We start from the raw sequence: 27,941 nt of genomic DNA on the forward strand, positions 1-27,941 counted from the left end.
CCCCACCTGCCGGCCAACTTCCCGCGGTTCCTCTCCCTAGCCCCCCGGGGCTAGGATTGGGGACCCAGGGGTGGGTGGCAGCGGACACGAACCCTTTCCCAGGGAGGCTGAGGGCCAGCTCCCTCCTCAGGGCCAGCAGCCAACCTCACGTGCCCCGACCCTCCCCCTGGCCAGCAGGCCCCAATCAGCCCGCTGCCCACCCGCCGTGGTGGCAGCACAGTGGTGAGGGAAGGAGGAGAGGGGGAGGCAGGGAACTGCGTGGTGGCAGGGCGCCAACGATGGCAGTATCAGCGTCTGGTGTCAGTTTCTTCCATGCCCAGCCCAGCGACCATCCCCTCCTCTCTGGCCCTTGATCAGCCTGGCCCCTATCGGCCTTGATTGCCAGCCAGGCCCAGGGACTCCACCCATGCATGAATTTCGTGCACTGGGCCTCTAGTATTTATATAAGTCTTGAAATCAGACAGACTGATTGTTCCCACTTTATTCTTTTTTCTTTATTGTTTTAGCTATATGTTTTTCCTATGCCTTTCCATATAAATTTTAGAATAATTGTTCCTATATCTACAAAATATTTTGGTGGGATTTTGATAGGAATTGCAGCAAACCTGTATACCAAGGTTTGGGAGATTTGACATCTATACTATCTAAACCATGAAAATGGTATGTCTCTTCATTTGTTTAGATTTTCTTTTATTCCTTTCACCAGCATTATATAGTTTTCCGAATACAAGTCCTGTACCTATTTTGCTAGATTTATACCTAAGTATTTCATTTATTTTTGAATGATTATAAATGATGTTTTACTTTAATTTCAGTGTCTGTTTTAATTGCTAGTATATAGAAATATAATTGATTTTTGTATGTCTATCTTATATCCTGCAGCCTTGCTGAAGTCACTTGTAAGGTTTGGTTCTCTGGTAGATTCCTTGACAATCACCCAGATAATCACATCTGCAGATGGGGACAATTTGATTACCTTTTTCCAATCTGTATGCCCGTTCCTGTCTTATCGCACTGGCTATAACTTCAGTACTATGTGACTAAGAATGAGGAGAGCAGACATCCTTGCCTTGTTCCTAATCTTGAAGGGAAAGCATTCAGTTTTTCACCATTAAGTATAACATTAGCCTAAGGTGTTTTTTGTTTGTTTGTAATTTACATTAATTTTGTGAATAGATTACATTATTTCTTAAATATTGGATCAGTCTTGTATCCCTGGAATAAAGCCCACTCTTATGAATATAATTCTTTTAATATATTGTTGAATTCTATTGTCTAATCTTTTTTATTATTTCTTTATTGATTTCAGAGAGGAAGAGAGAAGGAGAGAGAGATAGAAACATCAATGATGAGAGAGAATCACTGATCGGCTGCCTCCTGCACGCCTCCCACTGGGGATTGAGCCCACAACCCAGGCAGGTGCCCTTGGCTGGAATCGAACCCAGGACCCTCCAGTTTTCAGGCTGACGCTCTATCCACTGAGCCAAATTGGCCAGGGCTATTGGCTAATCTTTTGTTGAGGATTTTGCATCTACTAGTACATTCAGGAGGGATATTGGTCTGTAGTGTTCTTTTTTTTTTGTACTGGTTTTGGTATCAAGCTAATACTAGTTTCACAGAATAAGCTGGGGAGTGTTTCCTCCTTTTCTATTTTCCAGATTTTATGTAGAATTAGTGTTAATTCTTTGAATTTGGTAGAGTTCTCCAATGGAACAATGTGAGCCTATAGATTTTTCTTGGGGGGTAGTGATTTTTAAAACTACAAATTGTACTTCTTTAATCATGATAAGGCTGTTCAAATTATCCACTTCAAACTGGGTGAGTGGTGGTAGCTTATGCTTTTTGAGGAATTGTTCCATTTCATCTAAGTTGTCAAATTTATGTGTGTATTCCCTTATTATCTTTTTGACATCTTCAGGGTCTGTAGTGATATGCTCAGTTGCTTGGTATTGATAATTTGTGTCATATTTTTATTTTTTTATTTAAAAATCTTACTAGAGATTAGTCCATTTTGTTGATCTTTTCAAAGAATTGGCTGGCTCTTTTCAAGTTTAGCTCTATTGTTTTTCTTTTTTCAATTGCATTGATTCGTGCTCTTATCTTTATTATAGCTTTCTTTCTGTTTACTTTGGGTATATTTTGCTAATCTTTTTCTAGATGCTTGAGATGGGAGCTTAGATTATTGATTTGAGATTTTCCTCTTTCGTAATATATCTATTTTATGTATTTTGTAACATATCTATTCCTCTCATATTGCTTTAGGTGTGTCCTAAAAATTTTGATATGTTGTATTTTCATTTTAAAAATTTCCTTTCAGATTTCTGTTTTGACTCCTGGATTATTTAGAAGTGTTTGTTTAGTCCTCATAGCACACCAAATGCATTAACAGTGGTGCAAGACAGAGGCCAGGTGAATAGCGGAGCTCGCAGATTGCACTGAGAGTCAGCACTGTGAGTTATTCCCAATGCCAGTGGCTCTCCTCGAGGAGGGAGGCAGGATACAGAGCAGGAAGTGACTGCCAGTGACCCTTTCCAACCTGGGGAGCACCAATAGTTTTTGGTTCCGGAACCTCCCAGAAAGATGAGGACCCCCACATCTTTCCTCCCTCACCCTCACATACAAACCAATCTTCTTAGAACAGAAAGTCAAGGAAGCTGGCAGAAACCTAATAAAGGTCTCTGAAAGCAGTGTTTCTGCATTTGAAAAATAAACCATGTCTATAAATGCAATAACTCCATGGGTAAGTAAATGTAATGAACCAAATTCAATCTCTGCTAAAAAAAAAAATTGTGTTGTTTAATTTCCAAATGTGTGTGAAGATTTTCCCGTTATCTTTCTGTTATTGATTTATAGTTTGAGTTCATTGTGAGAATACATTCTGCATACAGTTTCAGTTATTTTAAATTATTTTGTTGAAGTATAAGGCCTGCACTTGAAAAGAATGTATATTCTGTTATTATTGGTTGGAGTGTTCTGTAAATGTTGATTGGATTCTTTTGGTTAATGGTGTGGTTAAGTTCTATATTGTAATTATTCTACCAGTTACTGAGGAAGAGGGGTTGAAGTTTCCAACTATAATTGTGGATTTGTCTATTTATTCTTTTAGTTCTGCCAGCTTTTATTTCACATCTTTGGGGCTCTATTGTTTGATGCATACACATCTAGGATTGCTCTGTCTTCTTTCTGAATAGACCCTTTTATCATTATATTATGTCCCTCTATGTCTCTGATAATTTCCTCTGTTCTGAAGTCTACTCTATCTGCTGTGATAGCCACTTCTGCTTTTCTTTTATTAATGTTTACATGATATATCTTTTTCCATTATTTTACTTTCAACCTGTCCACAGAGTTTTACTAGCCATTATTTTACTAGCTTCAGTGACGTATATAAACCTTACCTCCCTATGTCCTTTCTGTTTATAGTTGTCTTATATATTTCCTCTACATGTAGTTAGAACCACATCTGTTGCATCAACTTACAATAATAATTCAGAAAACTTGAAAAGGAAAAAAAAGCCTATTATATTTACTTAAATTATGCTTACTGTGTTCTTTTCTGATGTTCCAAGGTTTATTCTTTTATCATTTCCTTTTTGTTTAGGGACTTCCTTTAGTCATTCTTTTAGGGTAGCTTTGGTAGTGACAAATTCCTTTAGTTTTTCTTTATCTTCAGAATGTCTTGATTTTGCCTTCATTCTTAAAAGATAGTTTCACTGGGTATAGATACTGGGTTGACAGCCCTTTTCTTTTATTACTGGAAAACACTGTGCCACTTCCCTCTGCTTCCAGATTTCTGTTCAGAAGCCCACTGTTATTCTAATTGCTTTTCCCTATAGGTAAGGTGTGGCTTTTCTCTGGCTGCATTTAAGACTTTCTTGTCTTTAGTTTTCAGAAGTCTATTTATGATGTGTCTGGAAATGACTTCCCTTGAGTTTATCCTGTTTGGAGTTTTCTCAGATTTTTTCATCTGTAGGCTTTTGTTTCTTTCCAAGTTTGGAAAGTTTTCAGCCATTATTATTTCTTTAAGCCCCACTTTCCTTCTCCTTACCTAGGACTCCATGAAACAAATGTGAGACTTTTTGTCACAGTGTCACAGGTCCCTAGGGCTCTGTGTTTTTCAGTTTACTTTATCTCTGTTGTTCAGATTCAGTAATTTCCATTCTATTATCCAGTTTACTAACTCTTTCCTCTGTCTTTATTCTGCCATTGAACATATCTAATGAGTTTTCTATTTTTTGCTTTATATTTTCTTTTGCTTTATGTTTTCTATCTTTTGCTTTCAATATTTTTTATTTATTTCAAGTGTGTTTGAAATTACTTTTGAAGCATTTTTATCATGCCTTACTTAAAAACTTTGTCAGATAATTTTAACATATCTTATGTCAGTGTTGGTATCTATTGGTTGTCCTTTTTTCATTGATTTGTGATGTTTCTGGTTCTTGGTATGATGAGTGAGTATCTATTGAGACCTAGAGTTGTATGTTGTGTTATGAGACTCTGGATCTTACTTAAGCCTTCTATTGTAGCTGGCTTCCTGTGATGCCTCTGTGGTAGGGGGAAGGGCGCCACCTTGTTACTGGCAGGTGTGATGCAGGTAGATGTTCAAGTTCCCACTCAGCCTTATTTGACATCCAATTGTTGGCTCCTTTTTATTGCTGGTTTGGGAGTGGGAATCTGTTTCTCCAAGTGGTCTCCACTGATACAATTGGAGTTGAGGGCTTGTTACCAACTGATAATAAGAAAGTCCAGGCTCCCTACTTAGCCTTCCCTGACACCACCTGGTGCAGGGTTGTAGCCAGACTCCTCAGTCAGCCTCTGCTGGCCTTGGTGGTGGTAGAACCACAGTTTTTCTGTGGTGTTCGGCTGCAAAGCATTATTGTCTAAATGTTTTCTTCTTGCTAAGCTTCTCTTTTCCTAGTACTTTAATTAGAGAGAACAGGCTTTTGTTGAAGGTATTTTTGTTATTGTTGAAATTTGGATTGCTGAACTCTTCAGCTCCATGATTTGGATGATGAGGCAAAAGAAAACCCAAGGAACTCACCACTGTATCATTGCCCCAGTCCTGAGGTCCTCGGCAGTCATTTTTTTCTCCACTTTCTAGAATCTTTTTATGTTTGCTTTATACATAGTGCCAGGGGTTTTAGCTCTACTTACCCAGAGAAATATTCCATCTTCCAGAAGTGGCAACACATCAATTTTTTAAAAATGCTTCTAAGTGAATCTAATGTATAGCAAAGTCTGTGAACCACTAAGTTGGCTCAGATTTCTCAAACACCAAGATTGGTCTGTCTTTGAGAGCACCTTTCATTAAGGCGACTACTGTCCCCGGAAAGGGTCATGATACTATCCCTTTGACTTCCTTCCTTGCCCAGGTCCAAGTATGCAGGGTTACTCAACTGAGAGTAGCCTGTATGGAAGGCTTTGGTGACTGCTGAAAATGGTGTCGAGAGGATAACTGTTATAGTCAATATGGTTAAGGTAGTTATTTTCTTAGGAGAAGAAAGGCCATTAATGAGATTGAGGATTACGAAAAGACTTCTCATGTGGCTGCTGAAGTCCTGTGTACTGTTTGCCTTAAGCTATGCTTTTATTTTGAGTGGTTTTCTGTATCTGTGTTTTATTTTACATATTTTTTAAAAGGTTTAAAAATAATTTAATGGTGTTTTCTTCTGTTGACTGCCATCTGCAGCATCTGACTGTGGCCCTTCCTTTCCACAGGCCTCAGCCCTACGGAGCTGCCATTTGATTGCCTTGAGAAGACCAGCCGAATGCTCAGCTCCACATACAACTCTGAGAAGGCTGTTGTGAAAACGTGGCGCCACCTTGCGGAGAGCTTTGGACTAAAGAGGGACGAGATTGGGGGCATGACAGATGGCATGCAGCTCTTTGATCGCATCAGCACCGCAGGTTACAGCATTCCAGAGCTGCTCACAAAACTGGTGCAGATAGAGCGGCTGGATGCTGTGGAGTCCTTGTGTGCGGACATACTGGAGTGGGCCGGCGTTGTACCACCTGCCTCCCAGCTGCCCACTACATCCTGAAGAGCATGCCTGTGGAACATTCTTCTTGGGATGCACCAAGGATCTAATGAGAGCTCAGGATCTAATGACTCTAGAGCTGTGGGTGATGCTAACAGATGGCCAAGAGTCAAGGGTATGTTACCAGAGTATGCCTTAGGCTGTTTCAAGGAACAAGAGGAAATGAGGCCATCTTCCACTCTAACTAAAGACTAAAGCTAGGATACTCCCAGCTACCCACCTGCAGCTCACCAGGTAGAATAAATATTTATTCAGCTAGCCCACTCACCATGAACTTGTTTAGGGGATATTGTTGGGTACTCAGGTGAGCCAAATAATGTGGGGATGACAGAGGTGAAGAATCTGGTCCCTGTTTAAGAAGTTTACAACCCAGGGAGAGACAGAGACATGTCCACAGCCACTTTGCTAGAAGATATCAAACAATCTGAATGAGGGGATTCTAAGAAAATGTAATAAAAGTTCTGAGAGAGATCGATGGCTTCCCACTGAGGTGGTGAAGGCGTCATCCTCATGAGGAAAGCAGCTCGGGAGTTTGGTAAAATGGCTACAAAATGCAGACACCCACTGCATGTATTGTTTCTGGATCGATACAAGTAGTTTCATAGGATAAAGTTGCCTCTTCCTGAGGCCATCATATTCCCGCAGCCATCTGGTCACTAATGGGAGAACTTGCTCTGGAGCCTGCTTTACGTCACTGATAGGCAAGGCATGTGTCTGTCCAACCAAGGAGACCTGTGCAGTCGTCAGTTTTATTTACTGCATGAGTTCTAGGCCTGGGGACCCAGTTGTTTTTTATTACACATGAATTGCCTTCCAACTCTCATTTTCAGTCAGATTTGACCCTTTGGGGTCAGCGGTGCTCAAAGGACACAGCCATTTATATTATATGTCAGGCTATTTTTGCTTCGAAGAGAAGTGGGTGGTAACTCTGCTTAAAAAGGGAAATGATTACTTCTTAACAGCTCAGCCACACATAACTCTTGATTTCCAGAGAGTGTGAGACTTGTGCATGAGTTACATGGCGTGAGAGTTTTAGGCTCTGGCTTTCTGAGCCAGTCAGGGAAAGTAGAGCCCCCCCCTGTGCATGCAGGGAGAGCCTGGGCTTGGCGTCCAGGAGCCTGGTTCCAATTGTGCCAACATGGGCCATTTTCTTCTTCTGCAAGTGAGAGACTAGTGTGTGAGTCTATAATCACAGGAAAAGTAAGGTTCAAATAAGCAAAAAGAAAGTGGAGCTATAGGAAATGCCAGGCCTCTGAGGTGCTCCATGGAAGTGAATACAGCATGAGTCACCAAGTAAAATGGGAATAAAAACAACAAACCCTCAGATTTCAGGTTTTCACAGTAACTGCGATTGCTTGGCATATATTCAGAAATGCAGTTAATAAACTGGCATTGTTCTTGGCAGATTCTCTTACTACATCTGTAATTGTAAAGAGCTGGAGAGCAGGGTAGGGTCACACCAGGGGCTTGTTTGGAGCTCACTGCTGAGCTTCCTAAGAACAGGTCTGACTGTGGTTGTTACTAAATTAAAACCAGCCTCTCACTTATAAAGCAATGCTTCTAAAATTACAAGTTGCATGACTGAGCAAATCTTTTGGGGGTGGAAATCAGTCTTATGTTTAAAGCCAACAAGCAATTTCCCACCAATGAATGTAGAACATGCTGTGATGGAATCATAATGAATATTTAATATCATCATTTACTATGTCTGTTTGCTGCTGTTTGCCAGAACCTATATGATATATTCTGCAAGCTAAATCTGCCACAGCGAAATGTAATTACCCTTATCAATTCCTCCTGAAGTCCTGGGTGCCCCTATCCCCTGCTTTGTGATAACGATGATGAGAGTCTCCCCCTTAATCAGACTGCAAATGTCACATGTGAAGAGCATGCATTTCTAGGATAATAGCTTGCAGCTTCCTTAGAACAACATTTGCAGTAAAGGAGCAGGGATGGCTGTTCTCTGCCCCTCCCTACACACACACACATACACACGCACATGCACACGCACTTGTGAGTGGGGAGAAGAGTTCCCTCTCCCCACCCACTGTTGAATTCTGGGGCCAGAGGTCAACCAGCATCAGATCAAGTTTTATTGACTTAACCTGCCATTTCTAGGGAGCTAGTTACACATTTCTTTGTCATTTACTTACTTGGAGACAAATCCAAAAAAATGTTTACTCTGATAAGCTTTGGCCTGCATATGGAATTCAAATCAATGAGACCATATGATTATTACTGACTAAAGCTTGGACTCCACCCTGACATTTTGTGTGGAGACAGTCATTATTTTGCTATACGCAAAAATATTTAGAAAACACCCCAGGCTAGAGCTGTGGCCTGTACCTAATGAAGTCTTAATTGTCAATTTTTTGTCTAATTTTGTATACATAACTTATTATATTTTACAGTTTCAATAAACAAACTAATAAAAAGGAGAGCTACAGACTGCTACAATGTGAGTTCTTTGGGAGGGGCCTTTGGGGAAGTGGAAAAGATTCTGATTTCTCTGTTCCTGGTTATTGCTCTGTGTATAACAAATCTGTAGGACTGGGACCAGCAGATTTGAAACACCTAAAATATGACCTGAGCCATTCACTCAACAAAAGCAAGCATTGCAACGAGATCATGTGAAAAACACTTGCAGCATTGCTTTCCCAGTTGCCATCATTACTTTATAAGGCATTGATTCACTTAACTACAGCTATGTAATATACCGCCCCAACATTTAGTGGCTTAAGCCAACAATATATATTTTTTAATGTTTCCATTGATTTTAGAAAGAGAGGAAGGGGGAGGCATAGAGCCATCGATGAGAGAAAAGCATTGATCTGCTGCCTCCCACATGCCTCCACTGGGGGTGGAACCTGCATTCTGGGCATGTGCCCCAACCAGGAACCAAACCAGCGATCCTCCTAGTTCATGGGTCGATGCTCAGCCATTGAGCCACACTGGCCAGGCAACAACCATTTGGTTATTACGATTCAGGGGTCAGTAAGCGTTCTAGCTGACCTGGGTTGTGCTAAGATGGTTATGGCACAGCTGGGACCCCTGCCTGCTGGAATACTTTCACTGGATTAGCTCTGCTCCATTGTCTCTCCTACTCCTCCTCAAACCAGTCATCTAGCCAAGGCCTTCATCAGGGCAATGAAAGAAGCTCAAGAGTGAACAGACAGAGTTTTTTCAGGCCTATGCTCAGAACTGGCACGCCATCACCTCCAGCTCATTCTGTTGGCCAAAACAAGTCATTTTGCTAACCCAGAGTCCAGGTGGGGAAACAGACCCCACACTTATCTGCATGAACAACTGTAAGGTTGAAGAGTGAAATGTCAAAAATTAGGGCAGATGATATACAATCTGAAAAATATAATGATGAAAAATATAGCAAATGTGCACAGGTATATTAGTTTCCTACAGCTGCTGTAACAAATTACTACAAACCTAATGGTTTAAGACAACACGGATTTATGATCTTATCATTCTGGAGGCCAAAAGTCCTAAAATCAAGTTTTAAGGAGGATTGTGTTCCTTGTGGAGACATTAGGAAATGAACCTGTTTCCTTGACTTTGCTAACTCATAGAGTCCATTCGTGCTCCTTGGATGATCCTCTCTTCCACCTCCCAAGCCAGCAATCACATCGCTTCCACTGCTGCTTCCATCACCACACCTCCTTCTCTGACTCCAAATGCTGCGTTCCTTGTTCCTTTACAAGAATGATGAGTCAGGAATGTACCGTCTCAAGATCCTTAATGTAATCATCACTGCAAGGACCCTTTACCACATAAGGTCACACATTCACAGCTGCTGGAAACTAGGAGGTGGACATGTTGGAAGGGCCATCCTTCTGCCAATGACAGTATGGAATGGCTGTGGAACACAGTGTTGTAACCACAACAGTGAGTGTGTGACTCTGGAATATAACAATGTAACACCGACAGTGAGTGTGTAAGTGACTCTGGAATATAACAACGTAACACCGACAGTGAGTGTGTAAGTGGCTGTGGAATATGACGATGTCACACCGCAGGGGAAGCACTGTGAAGGCAAACTGTCCAGCAGGGTCTATCTTCTGTGTGGCTGAAATGTCAGCTACGCAGTGGCTGCCTTCCTTCTGAGGACAGAGAAATGGACTGTGCTGCAGGCCTCCCCTTCCCTGATTAGGTGAGCTCTGTTTTCCTCCACTTTCATCCTCAGTTGTCCAGAGCGGATGTGGCAGGGTCACCTGGGTCCCCAGTTTCAATTGGAGAACATCCCCTTTCTAGTGAACCATTCACTTTGGTGACAATGATGGCTTCAGAAGCCTAAATGAGCTATTGACTTTGTAATGGACCAACGGGTAAGGAGTATTTTGCTGCTTTGGTCAATGCATCGGGGCCCTTCAAATATATAGTGCATTTCCCAGTAGAAAACTAAAATCCTGGCACCTCTTCCTATTAGAGTGGCTGGTGACATGGGTCATGAAAGAAATCACAAAGAAGAAGAAAAGTAGTAAGGAAATTTACTTTCCAAGGGTGGAAAGGGCCAGATACTGTTGGAGCAATACGGGTCCTGAAGAAAGAATCGCTTGGGCTTTTAAAGAGTAAGCAAAGAAGGGCATTGTGTTAGTTTAGTGGCTCAGCTATAACAAGATGCTGGGAGTTATCTTGAAAAGTTATAGTTGTTTGGTTTTCAGGAGGTGGTCAGGCGGATGTACTGAGACTGTGCCATATCAGCATTTTCTCATGCCTGTGAAACAAGCTTAGAACAAAAGTTGTGAAGAGTTCAAACGGGGAGGCCTGTTTGAAAGGGAGAGGGAAGGGCAGGGGAGAGGAGGAGGAATACTAATTCCACTTCTCATTACCAGAGACTACTCAGTATGAGTCATCCTGAGGCTGTTAAAACATCAGGGAGGAGGGGAGAAGGAGGGCAGCCTTCTCTCATCCTGCTATGTACACAGGAGACAACGGTCTTGGGGCTTAATTACCAGGTGCTTCTCATAAATTGTGGAAAAGTCAGAAAGGCCTATTTTCTGTTCTTTCACTTCCCGTGTATGTTGGAGTGTTTTAGAATCAGGAAAACTTGGAAGTAGCACAAGCATTACACTTTAGAACAGCGGTTCTCAACCTGTGGGTCGAGACCCCTTTGGCGGTTGAACGACCCTTTCACAGGGGTCACCTAAGACCATCCTGCATATCAGATATTTACATTACAATTCATAACAATAGCAACATTACAGTTATGAAGTAGCAACAAAAATAATTTTATGGTTGGGTCACAACATGAGGAACAGTATTTAAAGGGCCAGAAAGTTGAGAACCACTGCTTTAGAGGGTCAGAGGAGTCTTTCTTGGCTTTCAGCTCCTGATACCTCACGAGGAGCTGAAGTTTTGTAGGTATTTTATTTTTTTTCAAACCAGCATAGAGATAACCACAGGCAAAATGGAGAGATATTTGAAAACGGTTTTCTGTGAGTTACTACAAACTTGGCCTATCCCTCAAACTAAAAGTTACCTAGTGGTTCCATTTAAACAAGGTTATTCATGTTTTGTTTTGTTTTTCTCTTGTTTTCATAATTCTGATCAGCACCACTTACACAGGATAACTATTGCACTGGGAGAAATGCTCCTATTCATTCACAGTCACCTGTCTTGGACTCAAGAGAGTTTCAAGCCATTTCTCTATGCTTCATTTTTCTCATCTATAAATGGTAATAGTAATATTATGTTGCTTTTAGAATTGTTGAGAGAATTAAATTATGTAATAAATATAAAGTACTTCATCAGGCACATATAAAGTTCCACAAATGTTAGCTATCATTACATTATTATCTAATCTTGACATGTGTAGAAGCTAATAAACTAACTGCAAAGAATTTCTAAATAACATTTGGGTAGGAAAGATGATTAGAAGACTTACAATCATTACTTCTAGGAGAAATATCAGTGTAAGAGAGAAGGAAGAAGTCAGTCCAACTAGAGAAAGTGGTGGTGCTCAGCGTGCCGCTGTCCCTGGTGGTACCATGGGGAAGAGGCAGCAAGATCACCAGCGGGGAAACCAGAGACTTCAAACCTGCCAGAGCCCTCGGCCTCTGGGCCCTGCAGCTGCCGCCCTGGAGTAATGGCGCCCTACAGGAAGAAAGGTAAAAGGGGCCTCTTGTAAAGCAAAAACTGGATTGGTTTTTTGTTTTATTTTGTTTTTGTTTTCTTTTAATCCTCACCTGGGGAAATTTTTTCCATTGATTTTTAGAGAGCGTGGAAGGGAAGGGGGAGAGACTGAGAGAGAGAAACATTGATGTGAGAGAGACACATTGATTGCTTGCCTCCCACATGCACCCCAACTGGAACCAGGGATTGAGTCTGTAATGGAGCTATGTGCCCTTGACTGGAATCAAGCCTGGGACCCTTCAGTCCGTGGACTGACACTCTAATCACAGAGCAAAACTGGCTAGGGCTGGATTGGGTTTTGAAACCATCTACTTGAGCATATCACATATAACTGATGTTAAATTATGTTGCTATCTAAGAACAAAGCAAACATCCTTCCAATCATCTGCAATTCAAAGTTTAGCATATAACACAGATAAAAGATTTACTTCAAAACTGCAGCACATCAGAAAACCAAGACTGCATTACATCTTCTAGAGTTCAAGTTAAAAATGCCTGTAGGCCTTTACTCAGTAAACACTTCAGGACTGGTATAAGAAAATTGCCACGCCTGGCCCAGTGGCTCCATTGGTGGGAGTGTCGTCCTGTGCACCATAAAGGTTGTGGTCTTGATTCCCAATCAGGTCACATACCTAGGTTCTGGGTTCAATCCCCAATTGGGACCCATTCAGGAGGCAACCAATCAATGTTTCTCTCTCTCCCCTTTCCTTTCTCCCTAGAATCAATAAACATATCCTCAGGGGGATAAAAAGAAGAAGAAAGAAAATTACCAAAATCCTTCCTTGATGTTAGTAGGAGATTTTTTTAAATGATTTTTTTATTTTTCACTTATAGTTGACATGCAATACTATATTAGTTTCAGGGGTACAGCAGTGTTTAGACATTTATTTAACTTATGAAGTGATCACCCTGATAAGTCTAGTACTGATTTGGCATCATACAAAGTTATTACAATATTATTGACTAGATTCCCTATGCTGGACTTTACATCCCTGTACTATTTTTGTAACTGCTAATTTGTACTTCTTAATCCCTTCACTTTTTTTCATTCATCTCAGCAGGGGCTGTTAAAATGTAACCCCTCAGAAGTTCTGTGTGGCATCAGAGCCAATTATGGAGAACTGATCACCAAGGGAACTGACTGTGTGTTAAGTATTTCTTTAATTCCATCAACAATTCATATGGTCCTTATTTATTTATTTATTTATTTATTTATTTATCTATCTATCTATTTATTTACTAGAGGCCTGGTGCACAAAATTTGTGCACTCGGGAAAGGGGGTCCCTCAGCCCAACCTGCACCCTCTCATAGTCTGGGAGCCCTCGGGGGATGTCTGACTGACGGCTTAGGCCCACTCCCCGAAGGGAGCATGCCTAAGCCAACAATCGGACATCCTTAGCACTGCCATGGAGGTGGAAGAGGCTCTGGCCACTGCCGCTGCACTGGACAGCCATGAGCCCAGCATCTGGCTGAGCAGTGCTCCCCCTGTGGGCACGCACTGACCACCAGGGGCAGCTCCTGTGTTAAGCATCTGCCTCCTGGTGGTCAGTGCACGTCATAGCGACCAATCATTCCATCATCGGGCTGAAACCAGCTCTCTGACATCCCCCGAGGGGTCCTGAATTGCGAGAGGGTGCAGGCCAGCCCGAGGGACCCCACAGGTGCATGATCGAGGCTGGGGAGGGACTCAGGAGGTTGGCCAGCTGGGGAGGGACCATGGGAGGCCTCCAGGGAATGTCCGGCCCATCTCACTCAGTCCTGATCAGCCAGACCCCAGCAGCAAGCTAACCTACCGGTCGGAGCATCTGCCCCTTGATGGTCAGGGCATGTCATAGCGACTGGTCAACTGTCTGCCCCCTGGTGGTCAGGGCACATCATAGTGAGCGATTCAGCGGCCTTGGCATATCATTAGCATATTACGCTTTGATTGATTGAACGGCCAACCAGACGACGGGACACTTAGCATATTAGGCTTTTATTATATAGGATTTACTTGCTTACTTATTTATTTAAATCTTGTTGAGACGATTACAGATGTGTCCCCATTTGCCCCCCATTGCTTCCTCCACCTGGATCCTGCCCAACCCAGGATTAAATGCCCCAATCAAAAGACATAGGGTAGCTGAGTGGATAAGAAAACATGACCCATATATCTGCTGTCTACAGGAAACCCACCTTAGAACAAAGGACTCGCACAGACTGATGGTGAAGAGATGGAAAAAGACTTTTCAGGCGAATGGAAAAGAAAAAAAAAGCTGGGGTAGCAATACTTATATGCAATAAATTAGACCTCAAAATGAAGGCTATAACAAGAGATAAGGAAGGCCACTTCATAATACTAAAGGGAGCAATTCAACAAGAAGATATAACTCTGGTAAACATATATGCACCCAATACAGGAGCACCCAAATACATAAAAAAAAAATACTTCTGGAAGATATCAAGGGAGAGATTGACAGCAATATTGTCATAGTAGGTGACTTTAACACCCCACTATCACCATTGGACAAATCCTCTAAACAAAAAATCAGCAAAGAAACAGCAATCCTAAATGACTCACTAGATCAGATGGAATTAATTGACATCTTCAGAACATTCCACCCCAAAGCCACGAATATACATTCTTCTCAAGTGCACATGGGTCATTTTCAAAGATAGACCACTTATTGGGTCACAGGCAAAGTCTCTTCAAATTCAAGAAGATAGAAATCATATCAAGCATCTTCTCAGATCACAATGGCATAAAACTAGAAATCAACTACAATAAAAACAATAAAAATAATCAAACACCTGAAAGCTAAATAGCATGCTTTTAAACAATGATTGGGTTACCAGAGAGATCAAAGAAGAATTAAAAAGCATCATGGCAACAAATGACAATGGAAACACAATAATCTAAAATCTATGGGACACAGCGAAAGCAGTCTTGAGAGGGAAGTTCATAGCTCTGCAGGCCTACCTCAAAAAACAAGAAAAAAAATGGTAATAAATTATCCAACCCTACAACTCCAAGAGTTAGAAAGAGAGCAACAAGAAAATCCCAGGGTAAGTAGAAGGAAGGAAATAATAAAGATCAGAGTGGAGATAAATGACATAGAGACAAAAAAAAATACAAAACCAAGAGCTGGTTCTTTGAAAGGATAAACAAGGTTGATGAACCTCTAGCCAGGCTCACCAAGAAGCAAAGAGAGAGGACCCAAATAAACAAAATCATAAATGAAAGAGGCAAAGTAACAACCGATCCCACAGAAATACAAACAATTATGAAAAAATACTATGAACAACTCTATTCCAACAAAATGAACAACCTAGATGAAATGGACATATTCTTAGAAAAATACAAGCTCCCAAAACTCAATCAAGAAGAATCATACCCTAGCAGGTTTGGCTCACTGGATAGAGCATCGGCCTGCAGACTCATGGGTCCCAGGTTCGATTCCGGTCAAGGGCATGTACCTTGGTTGCGGGCACATCCCCAGTAGGGAGTGTGCAGGAGGCAGCTGATCGATGTTTCTCTCTCATCGATGTTTCTAACTCTCTATCCCTCTCCCTTCCTCTCTGTGAAAAATCAATAAAATATATTTTTTAAAAAATAATAATAATAAATAAAAAAGAAGAATCAAAAAACCTGAATATGCCAATAACTACCAAAGAAATTAAAGCAGTGATCAAAAATCTCCCAGCAAACAAAAGCCCTGGTCTGGATGGCTTTACAGGGGAGTTCTACCAAGCATTCAAAGAACTAAAACCTATCCTCCTCAGATTGTTTCAAAAAATTCAAGAGGAAGGCACACTTCCAAGCTCTTTCTATGAAGCCAGCATTACCCTAATTCCAAAACCAGATAAAGACACCACAAAAAAAAAGGGAGAGAGAACTACAGTCCAATATCCTTGATGAACACAGATGCCAAAATCCTCAACAAAATTCTAGCAAATCGAATTCAGCAATACATTAGAAAGATCATACACCATGATCAAGTGGGATTTATTCTGGGGATGCAAGGATGGTACAATATCCGCAAATCAATAAATGTGGTATGTCACATAAACAAACTGAGAGAGAAAAATCACATAATCATATCAATTGATGCAGAAAAAGCATTTGACAAAATCCAACACCCTTTCTTGATAAAAACTCTCAGCAAAGTGGGAATAGAGGGATCATACCTCAACATAATAAAAGCCTTATATGACAAACCTATAGCCAACATCATACTCAATGGGCAAAAACTAAACTCATTTCCCCGAAAAATGGGAACAAGACAAGGATGCCCACTTTCACCACTCCTGTTTGATATAGTACTGGAAGTGCTAGCCATAGAGATCAGACAAGAAGAAATAAAAGGCATCCAAATTGGAAAAGAAGAAGTGAAACTGTCCTTATTTGCAGATGACATGATACTATACATAGAAAACCCCAAAGACTCCATTTAAAAACTACTGGACCTAATAAGTAAATTTAGCAAAGTAGCAGGATACAAAATTAACTGAAAATTAACACCCAGAAATCTATGGCCTTTTTATACACCAATAATGAACTCACAGAAAGAGAAATGAAAAAAACAATCCCATTTACCATTGCACCAAAAAAATTAAGATACCTAGGAATAAACTTACCTAAGGACATAAAAGACCTGTACTCGGAAAACTACAGGACATTGAAAAGGGAGATAGAGGAAAACATGAACAAATGGAAGAATATACCATGTTCATGGATTGGTAGAATCAACATCATTAAAATGTTCATACTAGTCAAAGCAATCTATAAATTCAACGCACTCCCCATTAAAATACCAATGGCATATTTCACAGACCTAGAACGAACTCTCCAAAAATTCATCTGGAATAAAAAAAGACCCTGAATAGCTGAAGCAATCTTGAGAAATAACAATGTAGGAGGGATCACAATACCAGACATCAAGCTATACTACAAAGCCACTGTTCTCAAAACTGCCTTGTACTGGCACCAGAACAGACATATAGACCAATAGAACAGAACAGAGAACCCAGAAATCAACACAAGTCAGTATGCTCAATTAATATTTGACAAAGGAGGCAAGAGCATATAATAGAGACAAGACAGTCTCTTCAATAAATGGTGCTGGGTAAACTGGACAAATACTTGCAAAAACTGAAACTAGATCACCAACTTACACCATACACAAAAATAAACTCAAAATGGCTAAAGGACTTGAATGTAAAATGAGAAACCATAAAAATCCTACAAGACTCCATAGGCAGCAAAATTGCAGACATATGCTGTAGCAATATCTTTACAGACACAGATCCTAGGGCAGTGATGGCGAACCTATGACACGCGTGTCAGAGGTGACATGCAAACTCATTTTTTGGTTGATTTTTCTTTGTTAAATGGCATTTAAATATATAAAATAAATATCAAAAATATAAGTCTTTGTTTTACTATGGTTGCAAATATCAAAAAATTTCTATATGTGACACGGCACCAGAGTTAAGTTAGGGTTTTCAAAATGCTGACATGCCGAGCTCAAAAGGTTCGCCATCACTGTCCTAGGGCAAGAGAGACTAAGGAGAAAATGAACAAATGGGACTACATCAAAATAAAAAGCTTCTGCACAGCAAAAGAAACCATTAACAAAACAACAAGAAAGCCCACTGCATGGGAGAACATATTTGCCAATGTTATCTTCAGTAAAGGTTTAATATCCAACATTTACAGGGAACGCATACAACTTAACAAAAGGAAGATAAACAATCCAATCAAAAAATGGGCAAAGGACCTAAATAGACACTTTTCAAAAGAGGACATTCAGAAAGCCAAGAGACATATGAAAACATGCTCAAAGTCACTAATCATCCAAGAGATGCAAATCAAAACAACAATGAGGTACCATCTCACACCTGTCAGAATGGCTATCATCAACAAATCAACAAACGACAAGTGCTGGCGAGGATGCGAAGAAAAAGGAACCCTCATGCACTGCTGGTGGGAATGCAGACTGGTGCAGCCACTGTGGAAGACAGTATGGAGTTTCCTCAAAAAGTTAAAAATGGAACTCCCATTTGACCCAGTAAGCCCACTTCTAGGACTATATCCCAAGAAACCAGAAACACCAATCAGAAAGGCTATATGCACCCCTATGTTCATAGCAGCACAGTTTACAATAGCTAAGATTTGGAAACAGCCTAAGTGCCCATCAGCAGATGAATGGATTAGAAAACTGTGGTACATCTACACAATGGAATACTACGCTGCTGTAAAAAAGAAGGAATTCTTATCATTTGCAACAGCATGGATGGAACTGGAGAGCATTATGCTAAGAGAAATAAGCCAGTCAATGAAAGAAAAATACCACATGATCTCACTCATTTATGGATAATAAAGAACATTATAACCTGATGAACAAAAATAGATACAGAGGCAGAGCAGCATCGAACAGACTGTCAAACTACAGCGGGAAGGCTGGAGAGAGTAGTGGAGGAGGTAAGAGATCAACCAAAGGACTTGTATGCATGCATATAAGCATAACCAATGGATGCAAGATACTGGGGGGTAGAGGAGACCGGGGGAAGGTCAATGGGGACAAAAAGGAGACATGTGCACTACTCTTTGTAATACTTTAAGCAATAAAATAAAATTTTAAAATAAAAATAAAAAAATACATAACTTGAATTAGAACATCCTTTGTGAGAAAACTGAGCCTCTGAGATGATGAATGTTTCTATTCTGAGAAACCTGATAAACGCAAACTAGAGAAAAGAATATCGTAGAAGAGAATGAGAGGAAAGAAGAACTTTGTTTTGCTTTTGCTTTTGATGGTAGCAATGGTGTATTTAAAAGCCGCCTTTACTTTGGAATCTGTGATAAAGGTACACCTAATACAAACATGAGAAAGTTGAGGCTGGTTTCATCCAAAGGGGAAGCAAAGGAAGCAGGCCGCAGCTTGACCCTGCATGTCCCCCCTTGGAAAGTGTGTGCTAGAGGACCGCCTGGGCCCTCCTGGGATAGAACTTGGCACCAGCAGTTGCCATTGAGATCTTCAAGCTGGGAAGGGGCACTTGATCTTTTTTTTTTCTTCTTCTTCTTTTTTCTCTTTTACTTCTTTTTTTAAAGCCATGAATCCAGGCATGACACCCCTGGGTGCAGGCACAGGAATGGGAAATGTGCCTATCAAGCCAAACTCGCTCATTTGAAACACCTTGCTCAGTGGTCAAGTGTCTCAGCTCCTCCCCCATGCCCTTCAGCAGGGGCTTTTGAAGTTTCCCCAACTGTAGAATGAGAACAGCTACACCATCATTCCCTCCCAATAAACGAATTGAAATACAGCCAACAACAATCTTCGCGGAAGATTGATGCTGAGCAATTTCAAATGATTTAGCTGATATAGTTTACTAACATGCCTCCTTTCCCAGAAGTATGCTGGGCAGCTCAAACCACCAACCTTTCTCTCTATTCACTCCATCAGTGTTCAACTCCTGAAGATGAAGTTGTGTTCGAACAAAATGATACGTTGAGGGATGTCTTATCGCTTTCTAACTAAATAAAAAATTCTAAATTAACATTAAAAATTGCTTTTAAAAATTATTTCATATGTTTTAAACAAAAAGGCTTTCCATTTCATTATAAGAATTATATACAAATTACGGAACAAAACTTTATAGCCCTTCAAGCAGTTTTTCTGTATTTAGATACTAGAGGCCCCATGCATGAAATTCATGCACTGGAGAGGGGTGTCCCTCAGCCCGGCCTGTGCCCTCTCACAGTCTGGGAGCCCTCGAGGGATTTCTGACTGACAGACATCCTTGCGCTGCTGCAGAGGCGGGAGAGGCTCCTGCCACCACCGCTTCGCTCACCAGCCGTGAGCTTGGTTTCTGGCTGAATGATGCTCCCACTGTGGGAATGCACTGACCACCAGGGGGCAGCTCCTGCATTGACTGTCTGCCCCCTGGTGGTCAGTGCACATCATAACAACCTGTCGTTCTGCCATTTGGTCGATTTGCATATTAGCCTTTTATTATATAGGATTTTGTCTACCAACTTAACAATTCTAGGTGATTTCTACACAATAGAACGTATGAACAGTTGTTTAACTATGTTTCATATGTACAACTGTCCTGTTTTCTTAGGGAAATGTTGTGACTGAGAGTGATTAGTTCTTTCCCATGGAGGATATATTCACATCTCGTTTTTGTTCATTGAAAGTTTAAGTGGAGATGGATATCTGATGAATAACCAGCTCAGGGTAGTATTTTAGTGAGCACAGCAGACACTACCTATTTGTTTATAACCATTCTTCCCTCTGCCTCCCTTACAAAATTCTGAGTTTATTGGGGGTAGCAACTTACTCAGTTAAAATACTCAGCTTCCTAGATCACCTATTGTTAGGATGGTTATGTGACTTGATCTGGTCATGAAATTATGTGGAAGTTGGCTAGTGGGACTTCCAGAAGAGCTGCTGGGACGGGCCCCCTCTCCCTGCCTGTCCACACTGCCTGGGTGGTAACTGCTACATTTTATGTAGCACATAGACAATGGGCACTTAAGCCCTGTTGGTCATACCTTGGATTGCCCTCCCCCCTCAGGCTTCCTGTTGCATAGGAGTGTTAAAAAAGATATAACAGATATGCATAACCCATGGACACAGACAATAGGGTGCTGAAGGCCTGGGATGGGGGGTGAGGGAGCGAGCTGGAGGGGGTCAATGGGGAGGAAAGGGTACATATATAATACTTTAAACAATAAAGAATTATTTTTTAGAAAAAGATTTAACAGGCCCCAAATGGAGTCATTTATGCTAAGCTCATATCATCAAACCAAGACTTACTCCTAACCTAATTGTCCTTTTCAACCCCTGCCTAGAGGAAGGTGACCTTGCCTAGAAGAGTGTCCCTCCCCCTTCTGCCTATGCATTTTGAACAGCTCCTCAGAGTGCCTTTATCTGTGCTAGATGGGACACTGCCCCACTCACGAATCACTGAATAAATCCAATTTGATCTTTAAATTTACAGTTGAATTTTGTTTTTTAACAAATTTGATGGCAGTGACAGACTCCAAAGTGCACTTCTGATGGCTTTGGGGACAATGAGAAACACAGGTGTGGTACTCCACAAACCCTTTGAGTTCAGTCTTTCTTGCTATTTCTGAGAGTCTTGGGCCTCTCAGATCTGAGCTTCACTCTATGCATTGAGCCACTGATCTAATTGGCTTTCCAGTCAGTTCCCTATTTGAATTAAAACCCCAGATGTCGGTTCTGTTCCCAGATTCCATGCTGGGAACTGCTAGTAGTTCAGTCCATAGATCCCCATTGTGTGGAACCCCAGTCCACTACTGAATTCAGTAATGAGATTTATCTTAATGGCACTGTTTACAGAAAGAAAGTGCTCTTTCTTAGTCAAGCCCCAACTGCACATCCTTGGGCCCTGACCTCTCACCCTGTCAGCACTCCCAAATCTGGGCACGATCCCACCTGCTGTATGGAAACCACACTCCTGCAGAGGCCCACCCATCACTAGGGCGTGGCCAGGCCACTGAGAATGTCGATGACCTAGCAAATAAAGGGGTCACAAAGAGAGGGCAAGAGAGAAAGAGGAGGCTCAAGAAGAGTGGAAATGAAGGCACATGTGGATATCATTGGGGTAAGGAGATGGCATAGTAAGGAGGAGGTTACAGAAAGGAGTTTGGGAGACTCTGTCACGACACTGCAGTTGGGTCCACAATGAGTGGAAAGTTTGAAAAGAGAGAAATAAGGCACACGATTTTGGCAAATGACACCTTTTCAGGAGCTTCCACTTGTGGAGAATTCCCAACCCGTAAAACCCTTCGCTGCAGAGGAAAGGCTCTGAGGCTTGTGTATCTTGTGTATCTTGCACACATCCCCCTGGTATTCACTGCCCTGTGGCATCTGAGCGCGATCACAGCCGTGACAGCGTTGCTCCCACCTACAGAGCACCTGCAGTGTCCTTCCCACCCGTGCTCTCCTGGCCTTCCGAGTTCACAGCGGTCCTGTGGAGAACCATCGTTGCTCTGGTTTTCTTTATTTAAACAAAACCTTTCGTGTGAATATAATGCACATGCACAAAAGTGTCTAACATATAAACTCACCATTTAATATAAGATTATAAGGTAAATAAATGCCTATATAACGACCTCCCACATCATGAAATTGAACACTGCCATCCCCCAAGAGCCCTCCAACCACAAAACCCTCCCAACCATGCCCCACCTTCTATTTGACTCAGAAATATGATTGCTCAGGATCACACCACCTGGACCCCCATGCACCTGTCACCTCCTTTCCATATCAGCCTGCCTCTTCTAGAAACAAGACTCTCAGCTGGGCCTTTCTATACAACACACAAGCTGTTAACTTCACATGTAAACAAAAGTAACTCCTTGAGTTTCTGCTGACCTGGGGGAGCCTCTCACTGGGACACCTAGGCAGTGAGACTCAGTTAGGTCCATGGTTCTAAGAAACAAGTGGCTACTTTAGGTGGCAGGCTGAGAGGTGTGAGCTGGTACGTGGACATCTGGGTTGAACAAGGATTGTTTGTGTTTTCTCGAGTGTTGCCCCCAAGCTCTGACAAGCATTACTAGGGATCATAAAACAAGAAAATAAGAAAGAGCTTTGCTTTAGGCCAGTGATGGAGAACCTTTTGAGCTTGGCGTGTCAAAATTTTGAAAAACCCTAACTTAACTCTGGTGCCATGTCACATATAGAAATATTCATAATTTTTTTTATATTTGCAACCATAGTAAAAAAAATTTATATTTTGATATTTATTTTATATATTTAAATGCCATTTAACAAAGAAAAATCAACCAAAATATGTATAAAATGAACAAAAACAGAAAAACAATGTACATTTAGGAAAAAATAATAATAAAAACAATGATAATCAAATGGTACGAAAACGAGAAATTAGTGACTTTTTTGGTGCTGAAATTTGTCTGCTAATTCTTCGATTGCAGGTTCATACTTGGTGCACTTCAAGGCCAAGCAAGCGCCACTAACTTCATCTGTTAGCCGGTTTCTTTTGTTCGTTTTAATATTATTTAATGCTGAGAACAAAGTCTCACAAAAATATGTTGATGAAAGAAACATCGATGAGAGAGAAACATCGATCAGCTGCCTCCTGCACATCTCCTACTGGGGATGTGCCCGCAATCCAGGTACATGCCCTTGACCGGAATCAAACCTGGGACCTTTAAGTCCGCAGGCCGACGCTCTATCCTCTTGAGCCAAACCAGTTTTGGCAGGCCGGTTTCTTTTGTTCATTTTAATATTATTTAATGCTGAGAACAAAGTCTCACAAAAATATGTTGATGAAAAAATTGTTAGCAAAGCCATCACTAGATTTTTTTTATGTCACTAAAAGTGTCAGGTACTCTGTTCCAAGCACTCAAAATTTCTTGTTCGTAGTTGCACCCTTCTTCATTATTCAAACAATTTCGTTCCAGATTTTCAAGTTTTCACCTTAAGTCGACAAACACATGAGTCCAAATGCTACCTTGAAAATCTGCAAGTTGCATCTCTAAATCGTCAATTTGCATCCATTGGAAATCCTTTAATTCCAAAGTACTGTAAACAACTACATCCGGATACTTAATTATTTTAATGGTCTGTTCTGGGCTTCTAAATTGGTCAAATCTTTCACTGAACTGTTCAAATAACAAGTTTACTATACTCTGGTACATAAGTATGGACTCCATTACACTCATTGTAGTGGCCTTCTCGAAATACTTTTTTATCCGAGGAAAATACTTATAAGTTTTAGTTTCAATATCTCACTTGAAAATTTTAAGTTTACTTTCAAAAGATTTGATGTATCCAAACATAACGTCAATACTTTTGCCAAAACCTTGTAATTTTAAGTTCAGTTCATTCATATGAACAGAGAGATCTGTAAAAAACATCAAATTGCTGACCCACTTATGATCATTGATCTGAGGAAAGTTTGCCAGATCCTTATTCTCAATAAATACCGTAATTTCTTCAAAGCACTCCACAAATCGTTCAAGTACTTTACCTCGACTCAGCCATCTCACATTATTGAACATCAGTAGTCCACTATAGGTTGAATCAACTTCCTGTAAAAGTGCAGAAAATTCTCGCTTGTGAAGGGATCGAGAAGCTATAAAATTCACAGTTTTTGTTACAACTGACATTAAATCATTCAATGCTGAGAATCCCGATTTGGCACACACACCTCCTGATGGATAATGCAATGAAAAGGTACAAGTGGATGTCTAATAGCTTCCATAAACAATTTCAGGAATCCCACATGTTTTCCCACCATATTTGGTGCCCCATCTGTCGTGACTGACACAATTTTAGAGATATCAATGTTTAGGTCACTGAATGTTTTTATAACAACCTTACATATTTCGTTTCCTGATGAAGTTATTGGCATTGATACTAACTTTATCAACTCTTCTCTCATTGTGAGACCATCAGAATATCTAGCAATAATGGCCAACCGAGCATTTGATGTGACATCAGTAGTTTCATCAAGAGAAATCAAAAAATATTTACAACTATTTAAGTCTATTTTTAATTGATGTTGTACGTTTTTGTTAAGATCTATTATTCTGTCTTTGATAGTATTTCTACTGAGTGGTAACTCAGAAATTCTTTTAATAATATCATCTTTATTTTTCATATCGTGAAATAGAGCTGGTGCACATCTTAGAAATGTTTCCTTAATAAATTCTCCGTCACTGAGGGCTTTTCCATGCTAAGCTATGGAGTGAGCAATACAGTAACTTGCTGATGTTAAATTTGTAGAGCATCTTACAAATTTAATGATGGAATTTGATTGACTTTTATAGAGGTGTAGCTGCCTAGAAATGTATTCCTTCCTTTCATCGATACTTTTTTTCAAGAGCTGACAATGATTAGTATCAAAATGTCTCTTTACATTCCACGTTCTGCTTACTACCGTTTCATTACACAGTATGCACAATGATCTGTTGTTTCTGTCGACAATCCCATACATCTCGGTCCATATGTCTTGAAAGGGTCGGCTACTGCTACTTCCACTTCCTTTATCATTCAATCTTGCTTTTTTATTTTTTTGATTCTCCATCACAAGGCTGCAAAAATAAATAAATCACGGCGTTTTTTATAAACGGTTGATAGGTTTCTTACCTATTAACTTTTTGCAGTGTTGTTGCACTGATTCCTGGTGCAAAACAATTCAAAGATAGTATGTATAGCCAACAAATATATGGTGCTGTAATCAATTATCCGACACGCAGAATGTCTCGTCGAGCACTGTTGCACTGTATATCTTTTTCTTCTAACCCTCCCACTCCTGTCTCCTAATGAACATGGCGATCAAGTGCGTCCATTTGCCGAATGCACCCGAATGCACGGGAAGCTTACCCGAGGCACATGTTGACAATAGCGAGGCCGTTTCCAGAATTGGGCATTTTGTCACTCGAGTAAAAATAAATGTCATGAGTAAAGATTAATCTCTTTATAGTGCAATTCTTAACCTTTTTATATTAATGTCAATATTGGAACAATGTATCTTGGATGTTTTCACTATGTATCTTTGCTATGCAACACCGATGTACATGTTTACATCCGGTTTTAGAATTGCATTATTGATCATGAGTAACATTACTGGAGTGATGCCCAACTCTGGCCGTTGCGAGAGACAAATATTTGAATTATGCAGAGTTTTTTTTGTCTCTGTCGATGCATGTCACCCAAAATGAGTTCGCGTGTCACCTCTGACACGCGTGTCATAGGTTCACCATCACTGCTTTAGGCTTTCCTGAATCACTTTTTAAAAATTATAGAATGCTACACGAGTTTGTGTGCCATCCTTGCGCAGGGGCCATGCTAATCTTCACTTAGTATTCCAATTTTAGTACAAGTTTGTGTGCCATCCTTGCGCAGGGGCCATGCTAATCTTCACTTAGTATTCCAATTTTAGTACATGTGCTGCTAGTCCTAAAGTATTATTCTTTGTAACATACCTGAAGTTATAAGAACATTATCCTATTTGGAACTCGTTTCATTTAAAAACATTTTTTTAAATTTATCTTTACTGTTGAAAGTATTACAGACACTTTTCTCCCCGCAGTGATCCCCTTCACCCTGCTCCTGCCTTATTACAGACACTTTTCTCCCCGCAGTGATCCCCTTCACCCTGCTCCTGCCTTCTCCCCAAGCTTTCCCTGCACTACTGCCTGTGTCCATGGGTTATGCATATAAGTTCTTTGGTTGATCCCCTCCCACCCCACCCCAAGTGCTCCAGCCTTCCCTCTGAAATACGTCAGTCTGTTGCATGATTCCGTGTTTCTGGACCTATTTTGTTTTACTCATTAGATTCCACATATAAGTGAGATCATGTGATACTTGTCTTTCTCTCACTGGCTTATTTCATTTAACATAATACTTGTTAGGATTTGGCCAGGCTAGAGGGACTGTGAAAGAATTCACAACAGAGAGAAGAGATGCAGAGAGGAAGTTTATTTTTACTTTCCAAGAGAGGAAAGGGCCTGTGCATTGCTAATCAATATAGGGCAAGAAACAAAGGACGCTTCCCCTTTTAAGTCCTGGCTGTTGCTAAGCTACAAGGAAGGGAGGAGGATTTGGGGCTGAAGTTGAACAGATACCAGGGGGGCTGTCTTGAAAGGTTATGGTTTGTTTGTTTTTCAGGAGACAGTCCGGTAGATGTCCTAAGGTGGTGTCTTGTCAGTATTTTTCCCAAGCCTGTAAAACATACTTAGAGTAAAAGTTATGAAGAGTTCAAAAGAGGCTTGTTTGGAGGGGAAGGGAACAGAACTATCTACTAACTAGAGACTCCTTGGTGCCAATTATCCCTGAGTTGTGAAAACAGCAGGGAAGAGGGGGTAGATAGTGATGTCTGTTATTCTCGCTCCTCTTTCATTTCTGACTACATTTGGGTTCTTTCTCTTTGTTTCTTGATGAGTCTGGTTAAAAGTTCATTGATCTTGTTTATCCTTTCAAAACACCAGTTTGGGGTTTCATTGATCTATTGTTTTTAGTTTCTATGTCATTTATTTCTGCTCTGATCTTTATTATTTTCTTACTTTTACTTACTCTGGGCTTTTCCACTTTCCAATTCTTTTAGCTGTAGAAGGTTTATTAGAGATTTTTCTTGCTTCTTGAGATAGGCCTGTAAAGCTATGAACTTCTCTCTCAGGACTGCTTTTGCTGTGTCTCATAGATTTTGAGTGGCTGTGTGTTCGTTTTTGTTTGTTTCCGGGTAATATTTTTATTACTTCCTTTATCTCATTGGTAATCCATTCATCCTATCTAATAAAAGACAAAAGGGTAATTAACCGTACCTCCGCTACGCTTCCCATTGGCTAATCAGGGCGATATGCAAATTAACTGCCAACAAAGATGGCGCCCAGCAGCCACGCAGCTGAAGTGAACATGAGGCTTGCTTGCTCCAGTGATGGAGGAAGCCAAGGTTCCCCTCCTGCCGTGGCCTGGCTCTGAGCCCGAAAGCAACAAAGTTTCAATTATAGAAGCCAAACAAACCCCAGATACCTGCTTTCAGCCAGCTGCGGCCTCAGAGCTGGGAGCGCCAGTGATGGCAACAATGTTTCAATTATAGAAGGTAAATAAATCTCAGAATTAAAAAAAGAAAAGAAAAAAAGGAGAGGCTGGAGCTTCAGTCCCAGCCAGCCTGAAAACAGCCCTCAGCCCCTCACCAGACTGGCCAGGCACCCCAGTGGGACCCCAACCCTAAAGGGGGTGTGGCCAGCCTGAAAACAGCCATCAGCCCTTCACCCA

The 27,941-nt window shown here is 40.9% G+C and overlaps 1 protein-coding gene and 1 pseudogene across 1 annotated transcript in view; one reads left to right on the forward strand and one right to left on the reverse strand.

The window, feature by feature from the left end:
* EDAR (ectodysplasin A receptor) overlaps positions 1–6,056 on the forward strand; it is an 83,960-nt gene extending 77,904 nt beyond the window's left edge. Inside the window, exon 12 of the mRNA XM_023751366.1 lies at positions 5,719–6,056. Within this exon, the coding sequence (XP_023607134.1) occupies positions 5,719–6,041 (323 nt within the window). The 3' untranslated portion in view covers positions 6,042–6,056. The remainder of the gene's footprint in view (positions 1–5,718) is intronic.
* A 19,903-nt stretch (positions 6,057–25,959) lies between these two features.
* On the reverse strand, positions 25,960–26,056 carry LOC111825329 (annotated as a pseudogene).
* Positions 26,057–27,941: the final 1,885 nt, after the last annotated feature.

This window comes from Myotis lucifugus, unplaced genomic scaffold, assembly GCF_000147115.1.
Source record: "Myotis lucifugus unplaced genomic scaffold, Myoluc2.0 scaffold_21, whole genome shotgun sequence".
NCBI classification, from domain to species: Eukaryota; Metazoa; Chordata; class Mammalia; order Chiroptera; family Vespertilionidae; genus Myotis; species Myotis lucifugus.